This window comes from Poecilia mexicana, unplaced genomic scaffold, assembly GCF_051168715.1.
Source record: "Poecilia mexicana isolate PSO_F unplaced genomic scaffold, ASM5116871v1 scaffold_2, whole genome shotgun sequence".
NCBI classification, from domain to species: Eukaryota; Metazoa; Chordata; class Actinopteri; order Cyprinodontiformes; family Poeciliidae; genus Poecilia; species Poecilia mexicana.
The window spans coordinates 53,589,414-53,617,029 of record NW_028263371.1 but is presented as its reverse complement, the minus strand read 5'-3'; the positions used below and the strand labels follow the sequence as shown (position 1 = coordinate 53,617,029).

At 44.0% G+C, this 27,616-nt stretch overlaps 2 protein-coding genes across 2 annotated transcripts in view; both read right to left on the bottom strand.

Moving 5' to 3' along the window:
* Positions 1-16,981, bottom strand: part of ttn.1 (titin, tandem duplicate 1) — a 35,423-nt gene extending 18,442 nt beyond the window's left edge. The window contains exons 1-18 of the mRNA XM_088003017.1: positions 10,464-16,981; positions 10,075-10,371; positions 9,329-9,916; positions 8,925-9,227; positions 8,537-8,833; positions 8,048-8,335; positions 7,657-7,956; positions 7,415-7,566; positions 7,154-7,304; positions 6,751-7,050; positions 4,859-6,625; positions 4,422-4,715; positions 4,042-4,329; positions 3,622-3,921; positions 3,174-3,508; positions 1,227-2,958; positions 842-1,144; positions 446-757 (exon numbers count right to left, since the gene is read on the bottom strand). Coding sequence (XP_087859143.1) covers positions 446-757; positions 842-1,144; positions 1,227-2,958; positions 3,174-3,508; positions 3,622-3,921; positions 4,042-4,329; positions 4,422-4,715; positions 4,859-6,625; positions 6,751-7,050; positions 7,154-7,304; positions 7,415-7,566; positions 7,657-7,956; positions 8,048-8,335; positions 8,537-8,833; positions 8,925-9,227; positions 9,329-9,916; positions 10,075-10,371; positions 10,464-16,827 — 14,371 coding nt within the window. The 5' untranslated portion in view covers positions 16,828-16,981. The remainder of the gene's footprint in view (positions 1-445; positions 758-841; positions 1,145-1,226; positions 2,959-3,173; positions 3,509-3,621; positions 3,922-4,041; positions 4,330-4,421; positions 4,716-4,858; positions 6,626-6,750; positions 7,051-7,153; positions 7,305-7,414; positions 7,567-7,656; positions 7,957-8,047; positions 8,336-8,536; positions 8,834-8,924; positions 9,228-9,328; positions 9,917-10,074; positions 10,372-10,463) is intronic.
* ttn.2 (titin, tandem duplicate 2) overlaps positions 16,891-27,616 on the bottom strand; it is a gene marked incomplete at its 3' end in the record, with an annotated part of 175,746 nt that continues 165,020 nt past the window's right edge. The window contains exon 217 of the mRNA XM_088008422.1: positions 16,891-27,557. Within this exon, the coding sequence (XP_087864548.1) occupies positions 16,891-27,557 (10,667 nt within the window). The remainder of the gene's footprint in view (positions 27,558-27,616) is intronic.

The window sequence follows — 27,616 nt, the reverse complement described above, 5'->3', positions numbered from 1 at the left end:
TTTTTCTTCAAAGTCCTCAACATGCTGCCATTCAGACGATTTAAAAGAGGTGAAGGCTTCTTTAATGTTTATGTAATCAAATAATGTTGAGCAACCTAACAACACTTTTATTAGCTGACTCATTCAGCTAACATTATTGGGCATCAACCAAAGAATTGCTTCGTTTTATACTTCAAAATGAGTCTCAAAAATAGAGAAATATGTAAAACACTCAGCTCCACCTGAGACTCATAATAATAACTTGCATTTAATTTTCAACCATTATAAATAGTGATTCTCAAGAGCAGCTTCAGTTTGATGAGAAATATCGCAAGAACTTCACTGCTGTGACAAATTGTTTTAAAGCTGCTAAAATACAGTAAATGTTATGGTAAACAGAACTTTAGAAAAAAAACATCTAGAAATTTAAATATAAAGAAAAATAAGGAGAAACATGTGAACGTACAGTACTCATCCTTGCATGTGATTGGACCAGTGGTCTCAGAAGGCATGCTGTGGACCCCGGCTGCATTCTTGGCGATAACACGATACTCAAAGGTTTCTCCCTCTCCCAGGTTTGTGACTGTGAAGTAGTTCTCTGTGATCGTGGTGTAGTTGCACTTGAGCCAGCGGTTGTCGTCCCACTCATCTGTGCTGTAGACCTTCTTCTCCACAATGTAGCCAACGATTTTATTGCCACCATCGTTGATCGGTATAGTCCAACACAGCGAAACAGAGGAGCGGCTAATGTCGGTAATCTCAGGTTTACCAGGCGGATCTACAACAAGCAAGTTAAGACTTTATCAAATACTGCAGCAGGATTTTATTCAATTACATATTGGAACTCGCAGTGGTTCCTTACCAACAGGGTTGAGCGCCACCACTGGTCTGGAGGCTTCACTGGCCTTGCTCAGCCCAGCAAGGTTCATGGCGTACACTCTGAACTGATACTCCAGACCCTCGATCAGGTTGGACACCTTGTAATGGCACTCAAGGCAGGGCAGTTTGTTCTCCCTCACCCACAAGATTGTGTTCCTCTCTTTCTTCTCAATCCAGTATCCTGTCACCTGGCTGCCACCATCAGAATATGGCACATCCCACTTAATGCCAATGGCATTTGCTGACACAAATACCACATCAGGGCGAGTTGGAGGACTTGGAGGAACTGCAAATGTAAACAGGTGGAGATTATTAAGAGCCAAAAAGTGCCAGGATGTGTGATATTGTCTTACTGAAGCAGAACCTACTGAATGGATGCTCGATCACAACAGCTGCAGACTCAATGGACTTGCTGACTCCAAACTTGTTCTCGGCACACACTCTGAATGTGTATTCCATGTATTTGGTGAGATGAGTCACTTTGATTGTCGTTCTCTGCACACTGGAGTTTACTACCTGCCATGAAGCATGGCCAGACTCGCGTTTCTCAACAATGTAGTTGGTTATTTCGGTGCCGCCATCATCAGCTGGCTCTGACCATGACAGTGTGCAAGACTCTGATGAGATTCCAGAAATCTTGACTGGGCCAGTTGGTGGGCTAGGTCTGCCGACGACGACCACAGTCACTGTGAAAGTCATCACACCGGCAGCATTCTCCAGGATCAGGTAATACTTGCCGCTGTCACTTCTCTTGCTGTCTCTCACTATCAGTGTGGTTCTCTCCTTTGTGGTCCTGATCAAGACTCTGTCAGTCTCCTTCAGCTTCATTTCCTCCAGTTTCCATGTGACCTTGGGCGCAGGTCTGCCGCTTATTGGGATATCAATTGTGATAGTATTGGAAAGCTTAACAGTAATGAGCTGGTTAGTGATACTGCTGAGATCAGCAGTTGGCTCAATGAGAGGCTCCTTAATGACCACAGAGCTGAAAGTACCTTGAGGCTCACTGACTCCAGCATCATTTTTGGCCTTGACCCTAAAGTCATACTCAGAGTTTTCAATCAGACCTTCTACCAGCATCTTCGGCAATTTAGTCTCTCCATAAACAATCCAACGGTCACTACCCTTGGCTCTGAATTCAACAATGTACCCTCGGATGCGGCTGCCTCCATCATGGTCAGGTTTAAGCCACACTAGGGAGGCTGTGGAACTAGTGGTATCGACAACATCTAATCTTTTGGGTGGTGCTGGCTCTTCTGTGGCAACGACAGGTTCAGTCATTTCCTTCGGTTCACCTTGACCATACTGGTTAACAGCAGTCACTCTGAACAAGTATGGTACACCAATGTCTAGACCAGTTATCCTTATCATTTGGCGTGAGCTCTTGCTGCTGACCTCCTGCCAAGCAAGGCGGCTTGCCTCACGTTTATCTACTATGTAGTGATGGATGCGGGATCCACCATCATTGGATGGAGCATCCCACATCATTGTCAAAGCACCACGTGTAACATCTTTGAAGGAGATTGCTCCTGGAGGTCCTGGAGTATCTAAGACTTTGATTGTGAATGTGATAGACTTTCGTCCACTGTTATTTTCCAGGGAGAGGGTGTATTTCCCTGCCTCATACCTTGTGCAACCTTCTATAGTCAAAGTGGAGGAGCTGTCTGTGGTGTTGACATCCGCCATGACAGGAAGTTCACCATCTACTCTAGACCAGGTGGCCAGGGGAGCGGGCTTTCCTCTGAAAGCAACGCTGAGAGTGACTATTCCTCCATTCTTCACAGTGTGAGTTTGTTTGAAGTTTGCGTCGATGTCAAATTCTGGAGATGTAAGTCTATCCAGAGCCTGAACAGGGTGTGGCATAACTGAGGCTTCACCCTCTCCTGATCCATTCACTGCACTGACTCTGAACTTGTAAAGTTCTCCAGCTATCAGGCCCTTTGCAGTGTATCTATTGTGGATACAAATCTGACTATTGACTCTGTGCCACTCCTCCAGACTGGCCTTACACATGTCAATGTTATAGCCAATAATTTCCAAGCCACCATCAAATACTGGTTTTGTCCATTCCAGAGTGACAGTGGACTTAGTGGAGTCAATCACCTGTTAAAGAAAGAAAGTTTATTTATCCCTTTGCTAATTTTTGCTCAGGTAACCTTTGTTTTACACATCAGTTTAAAATTAATTCATTCAAACTGCTTTATGATCCTTCACAGAATAGCTTTGTAATTCCTGTTAAAGATCAGCATTAAAACTGAACATGTATACCATTACAAGTAGAAGGTTTGGATGTGGATACGGTTCTCAAACAGTCCTACCTTGATTACACTTGGAGCACTAGGAGCACTGGTTGGCTCTCTGCATTTGAAGAGCCTGGAGGTGCTGCTGGCTGGTCCGATTCCAGCTCCATTTTCAGCCATGACGCGGAACTCGTACTCATTGCCCTCGGTCAGGCGGGTGACACGGTGCCTTAGCTCTGTTATGGGCCTCTTGGAAGACACCCTTACCCAGCGAAGGCTCTTCTTCTCTCTTCTTTCCAGAATGTAATGCTTGATCTCATTACCTCCATCTGATCTGGGCCTGGTCCAGCACATAGTGATACTATCTCCAGTTATGTGAGTTGCATCTGGCGTACCAGGAGCATCTGGCACAGCTAAGGGGAAAGCACAGCAAAACTGTAAGTTGAAAAAAACACTTGTTTGGATCAGGTGGGAAATTTGGGGTTTTACTTCCTGACGTAGGAATAATCATTAAAGGTTTACTTACTGTATTGCATGCGTGCAATAACGGCATCAGAATCCAGTGGTTTGCCGACCCCAAATTTGTTGACAGCAGAGATTCTGAACTGGTACTCATTTCCCTTGATGAGGTTGGTGACATTATATGAGCAAGCTTCACATTTGGATGTAACCAATGCCCAGGAAATTCTGGATGTTTCCCGTTTTTCCACTACATAGTGGGTGATTGCAGCACAGCCATCATTTTCTGGTGGGTTCCACCATACAGTGCACTTTTCAGCAGTGATGCCGGTAAAGCGGATGGGACCCTCAACAGGTCCAGGAGTATCTGTGTAGACACAGGGGTTCAGAGGTCTTAGTGTGAAAAAGTATCTAATTCATTTTTAATTAACTCATTGGCCACTTTAAGAGACCTGATAGTGAAACATAAATGTATTGGTTTACCAACCTTGCACTCTGACATTAACATCTGCTTTCCTACTGCCAGAGCTATTTTTGGCTTCCACAGTATAAATTCCACGGTGGTTCCTGTCTGCATCACGGATAAACAGGCTGCTGGTGCCAATGCCTGTGGTAATTTCAATGTCAATCATTGTTCGCTTGTCAATTTCTTTGCCGTCTTTGTACCACAAAACCTGAGGAACTGGGCGCCCAGTGATGGTGCAATTGAGCTTAACATTTTCTCCAGCCTTCAGAGTGACCACCTGGTCAGGAGACCACTCGATTTCAGGAGTAACTGATGACAAAAAACATTAAAAACCAAAATTAACATCAGTTTATATGGGATAAATTGGTAAATTACATGATTAATTTAAGAAAAACACATACTGCTCTCATCCTTGGTCATGATATATCCAGAAGAGTTAGATGGTGGGCTGACTGTACCGACAGCATTTCTTGCAATCACTCTGAACTCAAATCTGTCTCCAGGGGACAGACCAGTCACAGTGAACTGGGTATCACTTATATCAATAAAGTTGCATCGTAGCCATTTTCCTCTGCCTTGCCGCCGTTCTACATTGTAAGCCACAATTTTGCTTCCACCGTCTCTCTTTGGAACTTCCCATTGCAGGGTGACTGAATCCCTGGTTGTATCAATGCAGACAGGAGTGCCAGGTGGGTCTGTGGAAAGTGAGAACAAACCCGTTAATGTGTAATATTTGGGTTTAATTTAATGTATATTGTTAATCCTTTGAAAAAAAAAACATTTTTTCCAGTTAAATTGTCACATTCACAGTTTTTAAATGCAATTACATTAAACTTACCAACTGGGGATATAGCAAGAGCATGTTTGCTCTGCTCGCTGACAGGGCTTAGTCCAGCATTGTTTTCAGCATAAACTCTGAAAGAGTACTCCAGACCTTCCATGAGACCAATGATCCTGTACTCTTTGTTGGAAATAATTGTGGAATTCACCTTCTGCCACAAGAGGCTGTTCCTGTCCTTCTTCTCAACATGATAACCCAAGATAGGAGAACCTCCATCAAAGCCTGGGGCATCCCACTTAATGGTCATACCATCACTGGTGACGTTGAAGGCAACTGGCTTTCCTGGTGGACCTGGAGGTTTATACTGGTGCTGAGCAATAACATCTGAGGAGCTGAGTGGTTCGCTGACTCCATACTTGTTCTCGGCACGGACTCTGAATTGGTATTGAGCTCCTTTGACTAGGTTAGGAATCTTGAAGCTGGTCCTTACAACACTTGAGCAGACCATTTTCCAGTTGGCCTGGGAGGTTTCACGTTTCTCCACACTGTAGCATGTAATCTCACCACCACCATCCTCCTTTGGCTCATCCCAGGAAATGATGATACTCTGAGCCTTTATCTCATCAAAGCGAATAGGACCAACAGGAGCTGTGGGTGGTCCAAGAGTGATCACATTGATGTCAAAGTAGTTTTTGACCACTCTGTTGTCCAGAACTAAAGTGTACTGGCCAGCATTCTCCTTCTTGGCTCCTCTAACTGTGACTGCAGTCTTGTTGTCAGTGGTCCTAAAGCGAATCTTCTCGCTCTCCTTTAGTGGAAAGTTATCCTTCAGCCAGCTGATTGCAGGTCTTGGTTTTCCCTTAAATGGTAGCTCAATGTGGATGTTTTGCCCAATACGAACAGCCAGCTCTCCATTTGGATAATCACTGAGACTGGCTTCTGGAGGAATAATAAAATCTATCACAGGGATTGGACCAATCTGAGAGAAATCACTTCTTCCTTTCTCGTTCTTGGCAAACACTCTGAAATCCATGATGGCATTCTCCCTGAGTCCGGTCACCTCACATGTGCAACGTTTGCATGTTGCACCTAAACTCCAGTTGACTTCATCCTGGCTTCTCTTTTCAACTATGTACTCTGTGATGTGGCTGCCTCCATCATGGTCAGGTCGGGTCCACTGCAGTGTAACAGAGGTCTTTGTAGAGTCCAACATTGCCAGGTTTTTAACAGCTCCAGGAGTCTCTGTTGCTCTGACAGCTTCAGTGGACTCACAGAAGTCACCCACGCCAAACTCATTTTCAGCTGACACACGGAAGAAGTAAGCAACATCCTCTTCCAGGCCTGTCACCTTGTAAGATGTGTTGGGGCATTCTGCACTGATCACCTGGTAGGCCTTCATGGTTGAGGCTTTCTTCTCAACAATGTAATTTGTGACAGGCGAGCCACCATCAACAAGAGGAGCCTCCCAGCTTAGGGTCAGCTTTCCTCTTGTTACGTTCTTGATTATTAGCTTCTGGCAGGATGATGGACTATCTAGAACCCTGAGGGAAACGGTGATTATCTTGGGTTCACCTACACCATTCTCTATCTCCAGCACGTACTTTCCACAGTCATCACGAGTGACCTTTGGAATACGGAGTGTGGTGGATCTCTCAGTACTGTTGATGGTGTAGCGGTTATCACCAGCCATGTTGCGATCGCTACGTCGCCAGGTGACATTGGGAGCTGGTCGTCCCTTCAATGGGATAAACACTTCAACATCGCGGCCGGCTTTAGCTGTGTATTGAGTTGTCATAGGAACATCTAAGTCCAAATCAGCCTCCTCTGTTAAACAGAAAAAAATAATAGCACTAATAAATAAAATAAGTTCTAAACCACCAGGGAAAAAAGATGTCCACATTTCATTTCATTTTCAATATTTTTTTCTCAATTATAAATAAAATCCAAACCTAATATGTCTTTGGCTTGCACGGGCTGGTACATCTTGATGTCCTCTCCTTTGCCCTTGCTGTTCACAGCAGATACTCTGAAAAAGTAGTAAGTGGCAGGTTTCAAGTGGGACACCACATACTCGCAACCCTTAACCTGTGGGTTGGTGATAACCCATTCTTTCTCTCCTGCATTCATCTGTTCCAGTAAGTAGTGTGTGATTTCACTGCCACCATCATAGACAGGCTTCTCCCAGCCAAGAGTGATGGAGGTCTTTGTGGAGTCGACCACACGGAGCTTTGAGGGTTCACCAGGCAGATCTAGGGAGGCCAAATAAGGTGAATATTTTTAGTAGCTGCATATAAACCCACCTTAGGTTATAACGGTTAACATTCAGAAACAACATGAAATCTTCTGGCATACCAATGGGGTCATAGGCCTTGTAAAGATCAGAGGCATCAGAGTAGTTTCCTGCTCCAGCCTTGTTTACAGCACAAACTCTGAATTGGTACTCATTGTTTTCAGTTAAGTTGCTGACTTTCTGTCTGGTGTCTCTGATTGTTCCCTTCACCACCTGGAAAAAACAGAGGATACTGTTATGGATAATCATAAAGATATCCACTGTAATTAATAGTTTGGCTTCTTATAAGCATGAAATTAGTAAATATTAATCTATAAACCAACCTTGAACCACTGAAGACTCTTCTTCTCTCTTTTCTCGAGGTAATAACCGTCAATATCACTGCCTCCATCCAGTGCAGGTCTTTCCCAGATCACAGTCATTGTAGACTTGGTGATCATAGTAACCTTAGGCTTGGATGGTTCACTGGGAGGAACTGAATAAAATGAAAAAATACAGCTCACATAAGTCTGTTTAGTTTATTATAACTGTGTTAAATGAGTAAAAATGTGCTGTGTTTTGTTACCGAACGGGTTCTTTGCAATAATGGGCTCAGACTCCAGGGGGTCTCCAATGCCATATTTGTTGACTCCACGGACTCTGAAGATGTACTCATTACCCTGGATGAGTCTGGGCACATTCACGATGCAGTCTACGAGTTTCTCAGACACAATAGACCACATAACTCTGCTGGTCTCTCTCTTCTCTACGATGTAATGAGTTACCATGGCACCGCCCTCATCGGCAGGTGGAGACCACATGATGGTGATGTTGTCGGCCATCACTTTCTTAAACTGAATTTCGCCAGCAGGAGGTCCTGGCTTGTCTGATAAAGGAACAAATATATACAAAAAAAATTAGGTATTCATTATGTCTTTCGATGCAAATATGTTGTAATAACATTATCATCTGAATACCTTGAATGAGCAGCCTGACAATGGCACATGAAGATCCCAGGGAGTTCTTCACTTTGACCTCATACGTCCCCGAGTTCAGACGAGTAGTGTCCCTCAGGAATATACTGGTGGACTCAAATGTGTGTTTGAAAGTGAGCTGAGCAGTAGGTTTGAGCTCTCGTCCATCTTTAAACCACTCAATCGTGGGGGTAGGTTTGGCTGTGATATTGAATTTAAGTTCCACATCTGAGCCTGCGCTGTATTTGACCTCATTAAGGTACTCCTGGGGAATTTCAATTTCTGGGGCACCTGATAGAAACAAAGATGTTTTTGTTGAATTTCTGACGTAGCTAGGTATTATGCATAACAAGAGCACAGTGGCAATTTGTACAGATAATCATAAACTTACTAGGCGTAAAAACACAAAAATACAGTAAAAATGACCAATAGATTATATTGTATTTAACTGAAACAACTATAAGTAAATCCAGGATCAAAAATAATTCCTACCATAGGTGTCCACACAGGTGGCTGGTCCAGCTGTCATAGATGGGTTGCTGACTGAACCAACTGCATTCTTGGCCATGACCCTGAATTCATACGTTTCATTCTGGGTAAGTCCAGCCACAGTGAAATGTGTGTCTGTGATATTGGTGAGGTTAGCTTTGGACCACTTAGGACTAACACCTTCTCTCTTCTCAATAATGTAACCAGTAATAGGGGATCCACCATCATAGTTGGGTTTCTCCCAGGCAAGGCTGATAGAGGTTTTGGTGATGTCACTGATTCTTAGGTTGATGGGTGGCTCTGCAGAAATGACCAGGGAAGATTAATTAACAGACATTTTCACCATAATTTGATTAAGTTTATCTTTAAAAATGTTTCACTTGGTACTCACCACAGGCATCTATAGCCAACACAGCATCTGAAGCCTTACTGAAATCACTGAGGCCAGCAGCATTCTCCGCTGCCACCTTAAACTCATAAATAAGTCCAGCATTAACGGTGGTGACCTTATAGTGTGTAGCACGGATCACAGTTTTGTTAACTAGCTGCCACATGATGCTGTTCCTATCTTTCATCTGGAGATGGTAGCCAAAGACATGGCTGCCTCCATCTGACTTGGGCTCCTTCCAGGCTAATGCGATGCTCTCCCTAGTTACAGCAGTAACTTCTGGAGTTGATGGAGCATCTGGAACAGCTGGTAGATAAAAATCAAAGTTACAAGGTTTGTGCATGTTCATTATTAAACTTGAGTATTAAATGTTACATTTGTAAATGAAAGCCAAATAGAACCCTTACTGTATGGAAGGCTGACTGTGACTGCTGGAGAGTCAATATGTTCACTGATTCCATATTTGTTCTCAGCCCTGATTCTGAACTGATACTCCAGGCCAGTGGTAAGTTTCATAACCTTTATGGTGCAACGAGCCACAGCAGATGAGACGTCAATCCAGTTTGCTGTAGTTGTTTCTCTCTTCTGGATGATATAGTTAGTGATGGGGCTGCCACCATCATATGCAGGTGGGAGCCACCTGAGGCTTGCGCTGTCTTCTGTGACATCAAACAGTTCTACAGGTCCAAGTGGAACACTTGGGCGATCCAGAACCACAATATTGACAAAGGACTTGGTGGTCCCACTGGAGTTGGAGGCAGTTATATCATAGCGTCCTGAGTCTCCAGCAACGCTTTCACGCAAGATGATTTTGATGCTGTCAGGAGTGACTTCAGAATTGAACCTCATTGTTGACTTAAGTACTACATTATCCTTGGAAAGAGTGACTTTGGGCAGGGGTCTGCCTGTCAGAGGAATTTCACACTTCAGAGTTGAGCCAGCTCTAACATACACAGTGTTGTGGGGGATGTCCTTCATGTTGACTTCGGGAGATTCTAGGGAAACATGAAGATCACAGGTTTTACAATGTCTTTTGATTTTTGACTAGACTGTATCAAAACAAGTACAAGTATAGAAAACAAGTTAAGACTCGAAAATATTTTCTTCTGGGTCACAATAATGAATTTGAATATGTATATATTTTGTAACTTACCTAGCTGGTCTTTGATCATAACAGGGGTGAACATTTCCTTAGCATCACTAAATCCAGCAAGGTTCTCAGCTCTGACCCTGAAGTAGTATTCAGCTTTCTCCCTTAGGCCAGACACAGTAAAGTGGATAAACTTGGTGACACCACATTTAACCCACTTCTCCTGACCCTTCTCCAGTGCCTCAACCAGGTATCCAGTAATTCTGCTGCCTCCATCATGTTCAGGTTTAGACCATGCCAATGACACACTCTCCTTGGTGACATCAGTTACTCCAAGCTTTGGTGGTGGGCTTGGTTTTTCTGGAAAAAAGAGGACATAATTTATTGCATTGACAAAGCTCTTATATTTTCTTTTGTGTAAACTACAGATAGCATTACATAAATGTTTATACCTGTGATCTTGGTTCCCTCTTTGGTCTCAGCTGGTACACCAACACCATAGTCATTCTCGCCTGTCACTCTGAAATAGTAAACTTCTCCTTCCTTTAGGTTTGACACCTTGTAAGTCAGTCTGTGGCATGTATCAGTCAACCTAGTCCAACCTTTTTTGCTTGCCTCTCGGAAATCAACAAGATAATTCTTTACTGGTCCTCCTCCTTCATTCTCTGGAGTGTCCCAAGTTACAGTAACAGATGACTTAGTCACATCCTTGACTTCCACATATGCAGGAGGTCCAGGCGAGTCAAGAACTCTAACATTGAGGGTCAGTGATGAGGTTCCAGCAATACTGGACAAAGTGACAGTGTATTTTCCAGAGTCATTGCGTGTTGCTTTCTCTAAGGTGATTGAGGTGAAGGTGTCTGTGGTGTCAATGACAGCACGTACTCTAAGATCAATATCAGGCTTTGTCCAACTGACAGTGGGAATAGGCTTGCCCCTGAAGGGTACCGTCATTGTAAATGAGCTGCCGTCTTTCACAATAAGAGTCTTCCTCATCTCATTGCTTATTTCAAAGACTGGCTCTTCTTCTTTTTCTTTAGCAGTCTGTTTGTCTGATTCAGGACTAGGCTCACTTGCTCCAATTTTGTTAATGGATCTGACAACAAATACATATTCAGCTCCAGGAGTCAGTCCCACCACTGTAAACTCTGTATTCTTGGTGTTCTGGACTCCAACGAACCATTCATCATCTAATGACTTTCTGTATTCTACTCGGTAACCAGTTACAGGTGCTCCACCATCAAACAGTGGTTTATTCCATGCTAGTGTTACTGTGGTCTTTGTTGAGTCAATGATCTTGGGCTTAGCAGGAGGTGAGGGGAGGAACTGTGGGTCTTCAGCCTTGGTGAGTGGGCAAGGGGTGCTAGGTGCACTAAGTCCAGCAGCATTCTCTGCAAACACTCTGTACTCATATTCACTTCCCTCACGAAGATTGGAAGCTTTGACTCTGAGGTCATAGACAGGTTTCTTATTGACACGGCACCAACGGAGGCCAGTCTTCTCTCGCTTTTCTATTACATAGCCACAGATACTGCTGCCACCATCAGAAACTGGTCTTTCCCAACAGATTGTCATGGCCTCACCAGTGACTGAGGTGACCTGGACATTAGTGGGGGCTGCAGCTACAGTGAATGGATCCAAAGCTTTTACTGCCTCACTCTCCAGAGCCTCACCATCTCCATATTTGTTAACTCCTCTGACCCTGAAAATGTACTCATTTCCTTTGAGCAGCTTAGTAACTTTGCAGGTAGTTGCCTTCATGTCACCATAAACAAGAGTCCAAGCAAGGCGGCTTGTCTCACGTTTCTCCACTATATAGTGCATGATTTCAGCTCCTCCATTCTCTTGAGGTGGACCCCATGTTATAGTGCACTTCTCTGCTGTAAGGCCAGACACTGCTAAAGGTCCTGAAGCTGGTCCAGGCCTGTCCAAAACCTTACAGTTGATAGCTACAGACCTGGTTCCAGCTACATTGTGCAAAGTCAAGACGTACTGTCCAGAATCCCTCCTGATAACATCTCTGACAATCAGAGTGGTGGTGAAGTTTGTGGAAGTGATTTCACACCTGGCCTTGGCCTCAATATCTTTTCCATCCTTAGACCATGAAACCACTGGGATTGGACGACCTGTAATTTCAGCATCAATTCTAATTATTTCTCCAGCCTTAATGACAACCAATTGCCTGAATTTATCCTCTAAGATGATGCTTGGAGGGTCTACATCGTCTTTGATGGTGACAGGACCAGTGCATTCTGAAGGGGCACTCAACATCTCTGCAGAATTCTTTGCAATAACATGGAAGTCATATTGTGCATCTTCTGTAAGACCTGTGACATCAAAGTAAGTCTCCTGTAAATTGGTAAAGTTACACTTTAGCCAGCGACCATTAGGGAGCTCTTTGCGCTCCACTATGTATCCAACAATTTTCACTCCACCATCATATTCAGGTGGATCCCAGAAGAGAGAAACAGAGTTTCTGGTAATATTTGTGACTTTAAGGTTATGTGGAGATTCACATGGGTCCCTGGCTGCAACTGGTTCACAAGCTTTAGTGCAAGGACCAATGCCAGCAATATTCTCAGCATAGACTCTAAACTGGTATGACAGGCCTTCTTCGATGCCCGTCATCTTAAATTGGTTTTCAGTCACCAGACCTCTACTGACTTTGGTCCACAAAATGCTGCTTTGGTCTTTGGATTCAACATGATAACCAATGACAGGGCTTCCACCATCACTGGCAGGTCTGCCCCATACTACAAGCATACCAATCTTGGTGGCATGGGCAACATGAAGATTAGTTGGAGGGCCAGGTGGCTCAAATGGATATTGTGCAACAACAGGAGCAGAATCAATTGCTGGACTCTTGCCATAACGGTTCTCAGCTGCAATTCGGAACTGGTACTCTGTGCCCTGAGTGAGACGGGAAACCTTTATGGATGTCCTGGCTACTGTAGCTGAGACAATTTGCCATGTGGTAGAGGTAGTGTCTCTCTTCTCCACAACATAGTTGTTAATCTGGCACCCACCATCATAGGTTGGAGCATCCCAGGACAGAGAGATAAAGTCGGCACTCACCTCCTCCACCCTAATGTTGCTGGGTGGACCTGGTTTATCCAGAATTATTACAGAAATTTCAGCTGTCTTTGTGCCAATTGAATTAGTTAAAGTGATCTCATATTTTCCAACATCATCTTTGGTGGCATCTTTGATTATGATCTTTGATGAGGTCTTTGAATTCAGAACATTTACCCTGGTAGTCTGCTTTAGTGCACTGCCATCCTTCTTCCAGGACACCTCAGGCTGAGGTCTGCCTTTGCAAGGAACCTCAATCTTCAAGTCATCTCCTGCTTTTACACTGTATGTATGGAAAAGCAAGTTGATGGTGGGCTCCACTGTGATGTCTTTTACTAGCACAGGCATAGCCAGAGATTTGGGATCACTCCTACCCTTATCATTCACAGCAGTTACTCTGAAGGAGTATTCCTCACCAGTAGTAAGTCCCTCAATAGTAGCTTCTAGTGCTTTGGCGTCACTGCACACTGCCCATTTTTCATCTCCCTTAGGCTGCATCTCTACTATGTAGCTTGTAATTTTGCTGCCTCCATCATGATCTGGTTTTTCCCATGAAAGGGTGACAGTGTGACGAGTCACATCAACCACAGTTACTTTACCCGGAGGCAAAGGTGCCTCTGAAACTTTGACTTGATCTGTTGTAGCTGACAGACCAACTCCTAGCTCATTTACTGCCAACACACGGAAAAAGTATCTACCTCCCTCCTGCAGGTCAGAAATAATGTATGAGTTCCTTACACAATTGGTGCTAACACTGGTGAAAGCCATTCGCTTCTGCTCTCTCTTCTCCACAATATAGTGTGATATCTTTGCTCCACCATCAATCAGAGGAGGCTCCCAGGAAAGAGAGACAGAATGTCTCTTTACATCCTTAACTTGTAGGTTTGTTGGAGCACTGGGTGAATCCAAAACTCTAACATTGATAAAAGCTGATTTAGAGCCACTAAGGTTCTCAAGGGTTAGTACATATTTGCCAGTGTCAAATCTGTCAACATTTTCAATCACAAGCATTGTGTATGAGCTTGTTACTTCAATCTGAGCACGCTCATTTAGAGTGCCATCGGCCTTTGACCACTTGACCTCAGGCTCAGGTTTTCCTCTGATAGTCACAAAAAGACGTAGCGTTGCAGTGGCACGAACATTTACCATCTTTCTCAGGTCAGCATCTAGTTCAATTTCAGGAGCCTGCAACTTTTCTGCCGCAATCACAGACCCTGGGAGGTCCACATGATCCCCTACTCCCTCACAGTTCATGGCACATACACGGAAATTGTATTCTGCATTCTCTTTTAACTTCTTTACAGTGTAGTGAGTGTCTTGGACACCAGTATGAGGTGTGCAAACAATCCATTCATCATCTAATGCCTCCTTCATTTCAACAACATATCCAGTAATCTGTGCTCCACCATCATAGATAGGTCTTGACCAGGAAAGGGAAACTGTAGTGCTGGAATGGTCAGTGACTTTGGGGTTATTTGGAGGTCCTGGTGGATAAGTGGCATCGCATGCTTTGATGTACTGTGTCGGTGTGCTAGGCTTTCCAACACCCGCAGCGTTTTCAGCTGAGACCCGGAATTCATAGGAATGGCCCTCTGTGAGACCAGCACACCTAAATCTCAAGTCAGTCAGTCTCTTCTTGTTGCACTTGGTCCACCTGACGCCATCCTTATCACGTTTTTCAAGTACATATCCTTCAATCTCAGCTCCTCCATTATTCTCTGGCCTCTCCCAAGTAAGCACAATGGAATCCCTAGTAATAGCACTGGCTTCAGGAGTGGAGGGTGCGCTGGGAGTGGTGAATGGATTACGAGCCACAACAGGCTCAGATTCTAAAGGTTCACCAACTCCGTATTTATTCACAGCAGTAACTCTGAAGATGTATTCATTTCCAGGGAGCAGTTTTGTAATTTTGTAGCTGATTGCCTGGATCTTTGGCTCAACCATGGTCCATGACAAACGACTGGTTTCCCTCTTTTCAATGATATAGTGAGAGATGCTAGCTCCACCATCATGTGAAGGATGGCTCCAGTGCAGATAACATTTTTCAGCTGTCACTCCTTTCACTTCTAATGGTCCATCTGGAGGACCAGGTCTGTCCAAAACCTTTACGTTAACTGGGATCATTTTGACTCCACCCACATTAACAAGCTTGAGAACAAAGTGGCCACCATCAACTCGTATGCAGTCTTTAACTGTCAGGATGGTGCGGGTTAGTGTGGTCTTGATTTCCATTCTTGGGGTAGCTTTGTCAATTTCCTTTCCATCCTTTAACCATGTGACCTCAGGCAGAGGCTTACCAGTGTAATCAGCATCAATGATAAATGTCTCATCAGCATGAACAACTGTGAGATCTTTGAACTTAGAATCCATGGTGGCATCTGGAGCCTCAATTTCATCTTTAGCTGTTATTTCTCCTGTGCTTTCAGATGGGCAACTAGAAATACCAGCAGCATTCCTAGCAATGATTCTAAACTCATAAACACGATCCTCAGTGAGACCAGTGAGAGTGTATTGGGTATCAATGATGTTGGTAAAGCTTGCTTTCATCCAGCGTTTATCTGGGTGCTTCCTCCTCTCGATCAAATACCCAGTGATTGCACTGCCTCCATCGTACTGGGGTCTGGTCCATTGAAGTGTGATATGGTTTCTGGTGATTTCAATAGCCTCAGGAGTGCCTGGAGGGTCACATGGATCCCTGGCTACTGTGCTCTCTGAGACTTTGCTAGCTGGGCTGAGGCCAGCAATGTTCTCAGCATAAACTCTAAATTCATACTCTATACCCTCTTCCAATTCTGTGGTTTTGAATCGTGCATCTGGAATAAGAAGCTTGTTTAGTTTGACCCATAAAAGGCTGTTCTTCTCCTTTCTCTCTAGGTGATAGCCTATAATTGGACTACCCCCATTGTTGGTGGGAGGTTTCCATTCAACAACCATGCTCTCTTTGGTTGCAGATGTAACAACTGGTATTCCAGGGGCAGCAGGTTCACTGAATGGATACTTAGCAACCACAGCAGGAGAGACAATAGCTGAACTCTTTCCATATCTATTCTCAGCTGAGACTCTAAATTGATATTCAGTGCCAGTCTTCAAATTGCTGACTTTTATGGTTGTCCTGGCTATTGTAGCAGAAACAATTTGCCACACAGTAGTAGTGGTGTCTCTCTTCTCTACGATGTAGTTGTTGATCTGACAACCTCCAGTATACTCTGGTGGTTCCCAGGACAGAGTAACAAAATTTGAACTCACTTCATCAATCTTCACAGGGCCTGTAGGAGGTCCAGGTTTGTCAAGAATTATAACAGTAATCTCCTCTGTAGCTGTTCCAATGCTGCTGGTTGCTGTAATAGTGTACTTGCCAGTATCTTCTTTATTGGCATCTTTGATTACCAACTTTGTAGATGATGGTGTGCTTGATACATTTATTCTAGTTGTCTCTTTAAGAAGTTGTCCTTCCTTTTTCCATTCAACCTTTGGAACAGGACGTCCAAGTACTGAAATCTCAATTTTCAGATCCTCACCTTGTTGTAAGCTGTAAGTATTGAATCTCATCTTGAATCCAGGCTCAACAGTAACATCTTTAGCAGTAACTGCTGCAGCCAGAGACCTTGGGTCACTCTTTCCTTTTTCGTTGAAGGCTGATACTCTAAAAAGGTACTCATGTCCTGCACTTAGACCAGTAACAGTACCCTCGCAGGTCTTAGTTGTGGCAGCCACAACCCACTCTTCTGACCCCACAGGCTGCATCTCAATGTAGTATCCAATTATCCTGCTACCTCCATCATGGACTGGTTTCTCCCACGAGAGTGAGGCTGTGGTTTTTGTGACTTCAGTCAAATTAACTTTACCCACAGATAAAGGTGGCTCAGATGTTTTAACAGATTCTTTTGTTTCAACTGGCTGTCCAACACCAAATTCATTTTCTGCTAAGACTCTAAAGTAATAAATTGTTCCCTCAGTCAGACCTGTGATACGGTAACTTGTCTTTGTACATTTATTGTCTACATTAGAGTACACCTTCCTGGTTGACTCACGCTTCTCAACCAAGTAATTCTTTATTCTTGAGCCACCATCAATTACAGGGGGTTCCCAAGTCAAAGTGACGCTCTCCCTCTTTATGTCTTTAACTTTAAGATTTAATGGAGCCCCTGGAGTGTCCAGAACTTTAACAGAGACAAAAGCTGATTTGCTGCCAGCACTGTTTGCTACACTGAGGATGTATTTTCCAGCATCATATTTATCACAAATGTCAATAGAAAGCTGTGTGAAATGTTCAGCAGTCTCAATCTGTGCTTTACTGGGCAGCTCACCATCCTCTTTAGCCCAGCTAACGTCAGGAGTCGGACGACCCTTAATAGGAATGCAGATTCTCATTGAGCCTCCTGCACGAACAACTATTCCCTTCCTGAGCTCTGAATCCAAAATCATCTCTGGAGGGTCAATTTTATCCACAGGGATTACAACTCCCAGAATTTCTGTGGGCTCACCAACACCAATTTTATTCATAGCACAGACACGCACCTTGTATTCTTGATGTTCTATCAGGTTTTTGATGGTAAACTTGGTAAGATTCACTCCAGTGGGTGGTGTACAAATAGTCCATTCCTCCTCTTCTGCCTTGGTTATTTCAACAGCATATCCTTGAATTTCACAACCCCCGTCATATATTGGCCTGTGCCAAGCTAAGCTGATGGAGTCTTTTGTTGTGTCAACTACATGGGCATTAGTGGGAATGCCTGGTTCAAAAGTAGGGTCACAAGCTTTGAGATAGGGTGTAGGTGGGCTAGGCTGGCCCACCCCAGCTGCATTTTCAGCAGATACCCTGAACTCATAATCATGGTCCTCAGTGAGACCTGTTACTCTAAAACGCAAATCAGTCACTCTACGTTTATTGCACTTGGTCCATCTCACTCCAGCTCTGTCTCTCTTTTCAATAATGTAACCAGCAATGTCACTTCCTCCTGTAGACTGTGGGCGGTTCCAGCAAACAGTCATTGAATCCCTAGTAATGTTAGTGATTTCTAGTTCACGAGGTGAACCAGGAGGAACAAATGGATTTCTCATGATAACTGGCTCAGATTCCAGAGGTTCCCCAACTCCATATTTGTTGACAGCCAAAACTCTGAAGATGTACTCATTACCTTTCAATAGTTTGGTAACCTTAAACATTGTAGCTCCACAATCACTGGAGACCACAGTCCAAGCCAAGCGGCTAGTTTCTCTCTTTTGAATGATGTAGTGAGAAATGCTAGCTCCTCCGTCATGCCTGGGTGGCAGCCATGACAGTGAGCATTTCTCCTCAGTAACATTACTAACTGTGAGGGGTCCCTCGGATGGGCCTGGTCTATCAAGAACCTTCACAGTGAAAGGGACAGTCTTAGTTCCGGCAACATTTGTCAGAACCAAAGTATACTGTCCACCATCCACTCTGATGGAGTCCTTTACTACAAGTAACGCTTTAAAATCAGTATTTTTAATTTCAGCTCTTGCTGAGTTTTCAACTTCAACACTTCCTTTGAACCACTGGGCTGTTGGGATGGGCTTTCCTTCTACACTAGCCTCCAGACTAAAAGTCTCTCCAGCATTAAGGACAATAGTCTGATTGTATATCGGATCAGTTTCACACTTGGGTGGCTCAACTTCATCCTTAGCTGTTATGGATCCTGTGTTCTCAGAAGGCTTGCTGACAGCACCAGCGGCATTCCTTGCAATCACTCTGAAGTCATATTTACTGTCTTCTGTAAGGCCAGTAACTGTAAATTCATTTTCAATAATGTTTGTGAAACTAGCCTTCATCCATTTTCCCTCTGGAAGGTCACGCTTCTCTATTAAATAGCCAGTTACAATGCTTCCACCATCATATTGCGGGGGTGTCCATCTCAGCATCACCGAATGTCTGGTTACAATTACAGCCTCTGGACGGCCAGGGGGATCACATGGGTCACGGGCTACATATACCTCAGAGACTTTGCTGCATTTTCCAATGCCAACTATATTTTCAGCATATACTCTATACTCATACTCAATGCCCTCCTCAAGAGGAGTAGACTTGAATTTACAATCTTGAATGAGCATTTTGTTGATCTTTGTCCACAGGATACTATTCTTCTCTTTCCTCTCCAAATGATAACCCAAAATAGCACTGCCTCCATCAGATGGAGGTTTATGCCACTCGACCACCATGTAATCTTTAGTGTATGAGGAAACAAATGGTGTTCCTGGTGGTCCAGGTTCTTGGAATGGATACTGTGCTACAACAGGCACTGAATCAATTGCATAACTCTTTCCATATCTGTTTTCAGCAAAGATTCTAAACTGGTATTCACTACCAGTCTTGAGATTGGCAACCTTTAAAGTTGTTCTAGCCACAGTGGCAGACACAACAACCCAATTAGTTGTAGTTGTGTCTCTCTTTTCCACTACATAGTTGGAGATTGGACAGCCACCTGTGTATGAAGGAGGTTCCCAATTAAGAGTGACACTCTCAGCACTAACATCATCAATCTTGATTGGACCTGTTGGTGGTCCTGGTTTATCCAGGGTGATAACTTCAATAGTGGCATCCTTGGAACCCAAGGCATTAGCAATAGTCACAGTGTACATACCACCATCCTCTCTGGTGGCATCCTTTATGGTTAGAGTGGTGTGATGTGCTGAGTCACTGACATTAACTCTGGTGGTCTGTTTAAGTGCCACTCCATCCTTAGTCCAGGTAATGGTTGGCTTTGGATGACCAGCAACTGGAACCTCTATCTTGAGGTCATTTCCCACTTGAACACTGTAGGAACTTGATTTGGGTCTCACAGAAGGCTCAATGATTAGGTCCTTGGCTACAACTGATTGAGCCAGTTGTCTTGGGTCACTTTTACCTTTCTCATTTACAGCAACAACTCTGAACTGATATTCCTCTCCCTTGAGAAGGTTGCTCACTACTGTCTCCAGGCCTTTTACACTAGCACACACAGTCCATGCCTCACTGTCCTTAGGAGCCATTTCAATTTCATAATAACTGATCCTACTACCACCATCATGTTCAGATTTCTCCCACCTTAGAGTAACAGTACTGTGAGTGACGTCAAGAACACTAACCTTACCGGGTGGCTGAGGCTTCTCAGATATTTTAATTGGCTCCATAGTTTTAGCTTGGAGACCCACACCATATTCATTCTCAGCCAAAACCCTAAAGAAGAAGATTCCACCCTCTGGAAGAGGTTCAACTTTCCATGACATCTTGTTACATGTTGTAATGGTAGTATAAACCTTTCTTGTGCTTTCACGCTTCTCAACAATATAATGCTTAATCTTTGAACCACCATCCAGAAGTGGAGGTTCCCATGAAAGAGTGACAGAGTTCTTAGTAATCTCTTTAACTGTTAAGTTAGTTGGTGGACTAGGAGAATCCAGGACTCTTACACTGATGAACACTGATTTAACTCCACTGGCATTCTCTGCAGTCAGTGTGTACTTGCCACTGTCAAACCGGTCAACATTCTCAATGGTAAGTGAAGCATAGCTTCCTGTGTTGTCAATTTGGGCAGTCTCTTTAATCTCACCTTCAACCTTTCCCCATTTCAGCTCAGGAGCTGGGCGCCCTTTCACGGGTACAAACAACCTCAGTGTGCAAGCTGATCTGATGTTGATCATTTTTCTCATATCAGCATCTAGTTCAAGGTCAGGAGCCTCAAGCTTCTCTTCAAGAAGGATTTTACCAGGCACATCAGCATGTTCACCAACACCAATTTTGTTGATTGCACAAACTCTAAACTGGTACTCATGCTTTTCCAGAAGCTTTTTCACTGTGAATTTAGTGTCTATTATTCCAGTGGGCGGCGTGCACATAAACCACTCATCAGCTGCTACATCATATGCTTCAACAATGTAAGCCTTGATCTCACTTCCCCCATCATATATGGGCTTACCCCATGTAAGAGATACAGTAGACCTAGAGGTGTCTACTACCTTGGGGTTGTTGGGTGGGCCTGGTTTGAAAACAGGATCCAGTGCTTTGTAGTAAACTGTTGGTGTACTAGGTGTACCAATTCCAGCAGCATTCTCAGCAGCTACTCTGAATTCATAGCTATGGTTTTCTATGAGTCCTGTCACTCTGAAACGCAACTCTGTCACACTGCGCTTGTTGCACCTTGTCCATCTCACACCATCCTTATCACGTTTCTCAATGACATACCCCTGAATGGAATTGCCACCATCATTATTTGGTCTCTCCCAGGTTACCACCATAGAGTCCTTAGTAATTGAAGAAACATCTATGTCAGTTGGGGGACTTGGTGTGACAAATGGATTTTTGGCAATCATTGGCTCAGATTCCAAAGGCTCGCCAATACCATATTTGTTGACAGGGATCACTCTGAAGATGTATTCATTACCAGGAAGAAGTTTGGTGATTTTTAGATTTAGAGTCTGAACCTTTTGCTCAACTACAGTCCATACCAGCCTGCTGGTTTCCCTTCTCTCAACAATATAATGGGAGATATCACTACCTCCATCTTGCAAGGGAGGTTTCCAGGAAATTGAGCATTTCTCACTAGTGACACCATAAATAGAGATAGGGCCCTCAGGTGGACCTGGTCTGTCCAATACCTTGACATTAATGTTAATAGCTTTTTCTCCACCAACATTCTTTACCAGCAATGTGTACTGTCCTCCATCAACACGAATAGCTTCCTTAACAGTTAGACAAGTTGAAAAATCGGTATTATGGATTTCTAAACGAGCTGCTTCTGCCATCTCAGTGCCTTCTTTCAGCCAGTGTACAGTGGGCACAGGCTTACCATAAACAGCAGCCTCAAGTTTAAATGTCTCTCCGGCATTTACAACCACAACCTGAGAGTATTTAGCTTCCAGGTCAATTTTTGGTGGATCAATCTCATCCTTGGCAGTGATGGATCCAGAAGAATCAGATGGTTGGCTAAACACACCAGCTGCATTTTTGGCAATGACACGGAATTCATAAGTTTGATCCTCAGTAAGTCCTGTGACAACAAATTCAGTTTCAATAACGTTGGCAAAACTTGCCTTCATCCAACGCCCACTTGCCTCCTTTTTCTCAACAACATAACCAGTGATTTTGATGCCACCATCAAATTCAGGTTTGGTCCATCTCAGTGTCACTTGGCTTCTTGTTACAATGACAGCCTCTGGTTTTCCGGGTCTGTCACAAGGATCCCTAGCTACTTGGATTTCACTTACCTTGCTAGGTTTGCTGAGACCAACAATATTCTCAGCATACACTCTAAACTCGTATTCAATGCCCTCTTCAAGTCCAACCACTTTAAATCTGGTCTCTGGGATGATCTGCTTGTTTTGTTTCACCCAGAGAATGCTGTTTCTCTCTTTAAGTTCTAAGTGGTAGCCCAGAATTTTGCTACCACCGTCATTACTGGGATTCTCCCACACAACAGTCATGGTCTCTTTGGTGGCTGACTTTACCACAACAGATCGTGGTGAACTGGGCACCTCAAATGGATACTGAGCAACAATGCTATCAGAAAGGAGAAAAGATGACTTGCCATATCTATTTTCTGCAGCAATTCTAAATTGATACTCTGAACCAGTCTTCAGGCGAGCCGCTTTGATGGTTGTTCTAGCTACAGTAGCAGACACAATCTGCCAGTTTGTAGTTGAGGTATCTCTCTTCTCTACAATGTAATTGTTGATTGAGCAACCTCCATCATATTGTGGTGGATCCCAAGACAAGATAACGCTGTCTGCCGTGACCTCATCCAACTTGATCGGGCCAGTTGGAGGACCAGGTTTGTCCAAGACAACAACACTGATATCAGTTGTAGCCTCCCCAGCTGTATTGTTTAGTTTTATAGTATATTTGCCCACGTCGTCTCTGCAAGCCTCCTTAATGATAAGAAGAAGGTTTTTGTCTGTGGCCTCAGCATTAACTCTTGTTGTTTCTTTGAGAATGACATCATCCTTCAGCCAAGTTGCTGTAGCTTTAGGACAGGCAACATATGGTACATCAATCTTGAGATCATCTCCTGCCAGCACACTGAATGTGCTGAAAGTCAGTTTGAAAGCTGGTGGTATTACTAAATCTTTAGCCACCACAGGTACATTGAGAGGCCGGGGGTCACTAACACCCTTTTCATTGAATGCAGAGATTCGGAACATATACTCCTCTCCATGTGTAAGTCCAGTTACCTGGGCCTCGTTTGTCTTTACCACCATCACTTGTGTCCATTTCTCACTTCCTTTACATTGCATCTCAACATTATAGCCCGTAATTCTGCTTCCTCCATCATGGTCTGGTTTTTCCCAAGTTAGTGTGACACTTGTTCCAGTAACTTCACGGAGAGATACTTTGCCTGGTGGCAGAGGCTTTTCTGATGCCTTAATTGGTTCAATGGTTTCAACTGGCAGACCGATACCAAATTCGTTTTCAGCGACTATTCTAAAGAAGTACAATTTTCCTTCTTCCAGGTCTCCCACTTTCCAACTAGACTTATGGCAGCTGGCACATACGGTTGAGTAGGCTTTCCTGGTTGACTCACGCTTCTCCACAATGTAGTTGCGGACTCTGGAGCCCCCATCTATGAGAGGTGCATCCCAAACCAGGGAAACTGAATCTCTTGTGACCTCCTTAACAATGAGATTCTGAGGTGGTCCAGGAGTATCTAGTACTCTAACATTAACAAAAGCTGTTTTACTTCCTGAGGCATTCTCTACTGTCACCAAGTATTTACCTCCATCAAACCTGTCAACATTGTCTATCTGAAGAGTTGTAAATGATGGGGTAATTTCAATGTTAGCCTTGTCCAGGGATTCTCCATGCTCTCTTGACCATTTTACTTCTGGTGCTGGTCTTCCCTTGATGGGGACAAAAAGTCTGAGTGTGCTACAGGCTCTGATGGAAACAACTTTACGTAGCTCTGCTCCAAGTTCAATTTCAGGCGGAACTAATCTGTCTTCAGCCTTAGGGGTTCCAGGTACAGCTGCAGGTTCTCCCACCCCTTCAGAATTTGTTGCACAGATGTTGATTTTATACTCCTGGTTTTCTTTCAGACTAGTAATGGTAAAAGATGTGGCTGTCCATCCTTTTTTAGGAGTATGGATTGTCCACTCATCCTCCTCAGGCAGGCAAGTCTCCACAATGTAACCAGTAATTTCAGAACCACCATCATAAACAGGTTTATTCCAGGCGATGGTAATGGATGATTTAGAGGTGTCAAGCACTCTTGGGTTTCCTGGAGGTCCAGGCTGAAAGATTGTGTCAACAGCCTTGTAGAATGGACTAGAAGGGCTGGGCTGACTGAGACCAGCATTATTTTCAGCAAAAACTCTAAATTCATACTCGTGACCTTGTGTGAGACCAGAGACCTTGAATCGCAAATCTGACACAGTCCTCTTGTTACATTTCACCCAACGCATACCTGTCTTATCCCTTCTTTCAATTATGTATGTGTTAATTCTACTGCCTCCATCATGTTCAGGACGCTCCCAGCAAACAACCATTGAGTCTTTGGTGATAGTTGTGACCTCAGGCTGCGTTGGTGGGTCACTCGGACCATATGGGTTCACACAAGTCACAGGCTCTGATTCAAGGGGTTCACCTACACCATACTTATTGACAGCCATTACTCTGAAAATATACTCATTTCCTTTAAGAAGCTTTGTGACCTTAAACCTGTTTGCTTGAAGGTCTGTGGCCACATTTGTCCATGCCAACCTACTGGTCTCACGCCTCTGTATGATGAAGTATTCAATTTTGGCACCACCATCATGTGTTGGATGCACCCAGTTAAGCACACATTTTTCTGCAGCAACATCCGTAACTGAAAGGGAATCTGGTGGTCCAGGTCTGTCGAGTACCTTAACATTAAAAGTGAACTTTGCAAATCCACCAGGATTGCTTGCAGTCAGGGTAAAAGCACCACCATCTCTCCTTAGAGAATCTTTGCTGATTAAGGTTGTGTGGAAGTCAGATGTCTTTATTTCTATTTTAGCTGTGTCCTCCAGCTCCTTTCCTTCCTTGGTCCATACTAGAGAAGGAATTGGCCTGCCAGTTACACTGGCTTCCAACTTGAACGGTTCTCCTGCCATTACTACAACATTACTGCTATATGAGGCATCAATATCAAGCCTGGGTTCTTCAATGTCATCTCTGCATGTGATGGCTTCTGATGGCTGTGATGGAGCACTAACAGCACCAGCTGAGTTTCGAGCAAGCACACGGAACTCATAGGTGGCATCTTCAATCAGGCCACTGACTGTGAACATGGTTTCTAGAATGTTGTTGAAATTTGTTTTAAGCCAGCGTCCATTGGGCATCTTCTTCCTCTCCACTGTGTATCCCGTAATAGAAAATCCTCCGTCACCTTCTGGTTTGGTCCATGACAATGTCACCTCATGTCTGGTGATATTCAATGCCACAGGCCTACCTGGTGGGTCAACTGGGTCCAAAGCATACGTAGCTTCACAGGGTTTGCTAGGTTTGCTGAGACCAGCCATGTTTTCAGCAATAACACGGTGTTCATATCCAATGCCATCAACAAGGCCTGATGATTTAAAGATGTTTCCAACAACAAGAGCTTTGCTGATCCTCTGCCACAGGATACTGTTTTTCTCTTTTCTGTCCACATGATACCCAAGAATAGGACTGCCTCCATCAGAAGATGGCTCATTCCAACTAAGAGTCATTGAATCTTTGTTGAAAGCTGTAACTACCGGAATGCCAGGCTGGCCTGGCACATCAAACGGATAGGCAGCCAACACTGGTTCAGACAGAACACATGGTCCAACGCCATATCTGTTCTGAGCCTTAATACGGAACTGATACTGGGTTCCAGTATTGAGTCGTGCTGCTTTGAATGTGGTGCGAATAACTGTAGCTGCCAACTCCACCCATGAAGTACCGGTAGTCTCACGCATCTCAACAATATAATTATTTATAGGAACACCTCCATCATTCTCTGGTGGTTCCCAGGACATGATAACATAATCACACGAGACCTCATCCAGCTTGACAGGACCAGTAGGAGGACCTGGAATGTCGTGGACCAGGACTGTGATGGTTTCTGTCAGTGTGCCCAGCATATTCTTTCCAGTCATGGAATACTGGCCTTCATCAGTTCTTTTGATCTCACTGATGTTTAGGATTGTTGATGTTGCTGTAGTTTCAGTGTTGATTCTTTGTGTTTCCTTAAGTGCCATGTCTCCTTTCTTCCATGACACAACAGGCCTGGGTTTTCCCAGTACTGGAATCTCCACCTTTACACGGTCCCCTGCTTTGGCAATTACGGTTTTCTGGTAGACTCCTCTCAGGTCAAAAGATGGAGGAGAAGTTTGCTCTTTAATCACAGCTGGCCGGCTCTCACGAGGATCACTCCTGCCTGATGCATTGACAGCCATTATACGGAAGGTGTATTCAGCTCCCTCAATCAGATCTGTCACAGTATAATCTAGAGCCTTAATGGTGGTTATGTGGACCCATTGATCAGTGTCTTTCTTTTGAGCCTCAATGACATATCCTGTAATCAAGCTACCACCATCATGAAGAGGCTTGGTCCATGCAAGGCTTGCGCTGTCATTGGTCAAATCAGTAACGTACAAGTTATCTGGTGCAGAGGGGGCCTGAGATACTCTTATGGGCTCAGGAGTTTCAGCAGGTTCACCTACACCAAGGTCATTTTCAGCAGAAACACGGAAGTAGTAGTAAGCTCCCTCCTCAAGGTCTTGAAATTTAAAAGAACACTTTTGCCATGTGGTGCTAAGCACGGTATAAGCCTTCTTTGTAGCATCTCTCTTTTCAATGACATAGTTATGAATCTTGGACCCTCCATCAATAATAGGGATTTCCCACTGGAGAGTTATGCTGTTTTTAGTGATCTCTCTTGGTTTAAGGTTGACTGGAGGTCCAGGTGTGTCCAGAACTTTCACGTTGACAAAGCCTGACTTCTTACCAGCAACATTCTCCAAAGAGAGCTGGTATTTTCCTGCGTCGTACCTAGTGCAGTCAGGAATAACCAGTAGAGTGTAGGACTCTGTTGTATCAATGTGTGCACGTGCTTTCAGGTTGGTATTTTCTTTGCTCCAAGTGACTTCAGGAACAGGACGGCCCTTGATAGGAACAAATAGACGAATTGAAGCACGGCATCTGACAACCAGAGTTTTCCTGAGCTCTGCATCCAACTCAAAGTCTGGCATTGTTTCCTGGTAAACTAGTTCAGTAACTTTCTCGACCTCTGCAGGCTCACCGACTCCCTCAGAGTTTACAGCACTAACTCTGAAGTGGTATTTGCCTCCTGTTTGAAGTTTACCAATGACATATTCAGTCACTTTAACTGGATATTGTGTCTCTGTCTCCCAGTCATCATAACCCTCCTTTTTATACTCAACAATGTAACCATCTATTTCAAGACCACCATCATAATGAGGATGGCCCCAAGCAAAGGCTGCTGTAGTTTTCGTGGTTTCTGTAATTCTAGGGTTGGATGGAGGACCAGGTGGATCTGAAAAAAAAGTTTAAAAAAGAGGTTAGTAAAGTTAATTAAAGCATTTTCAGAAGAAA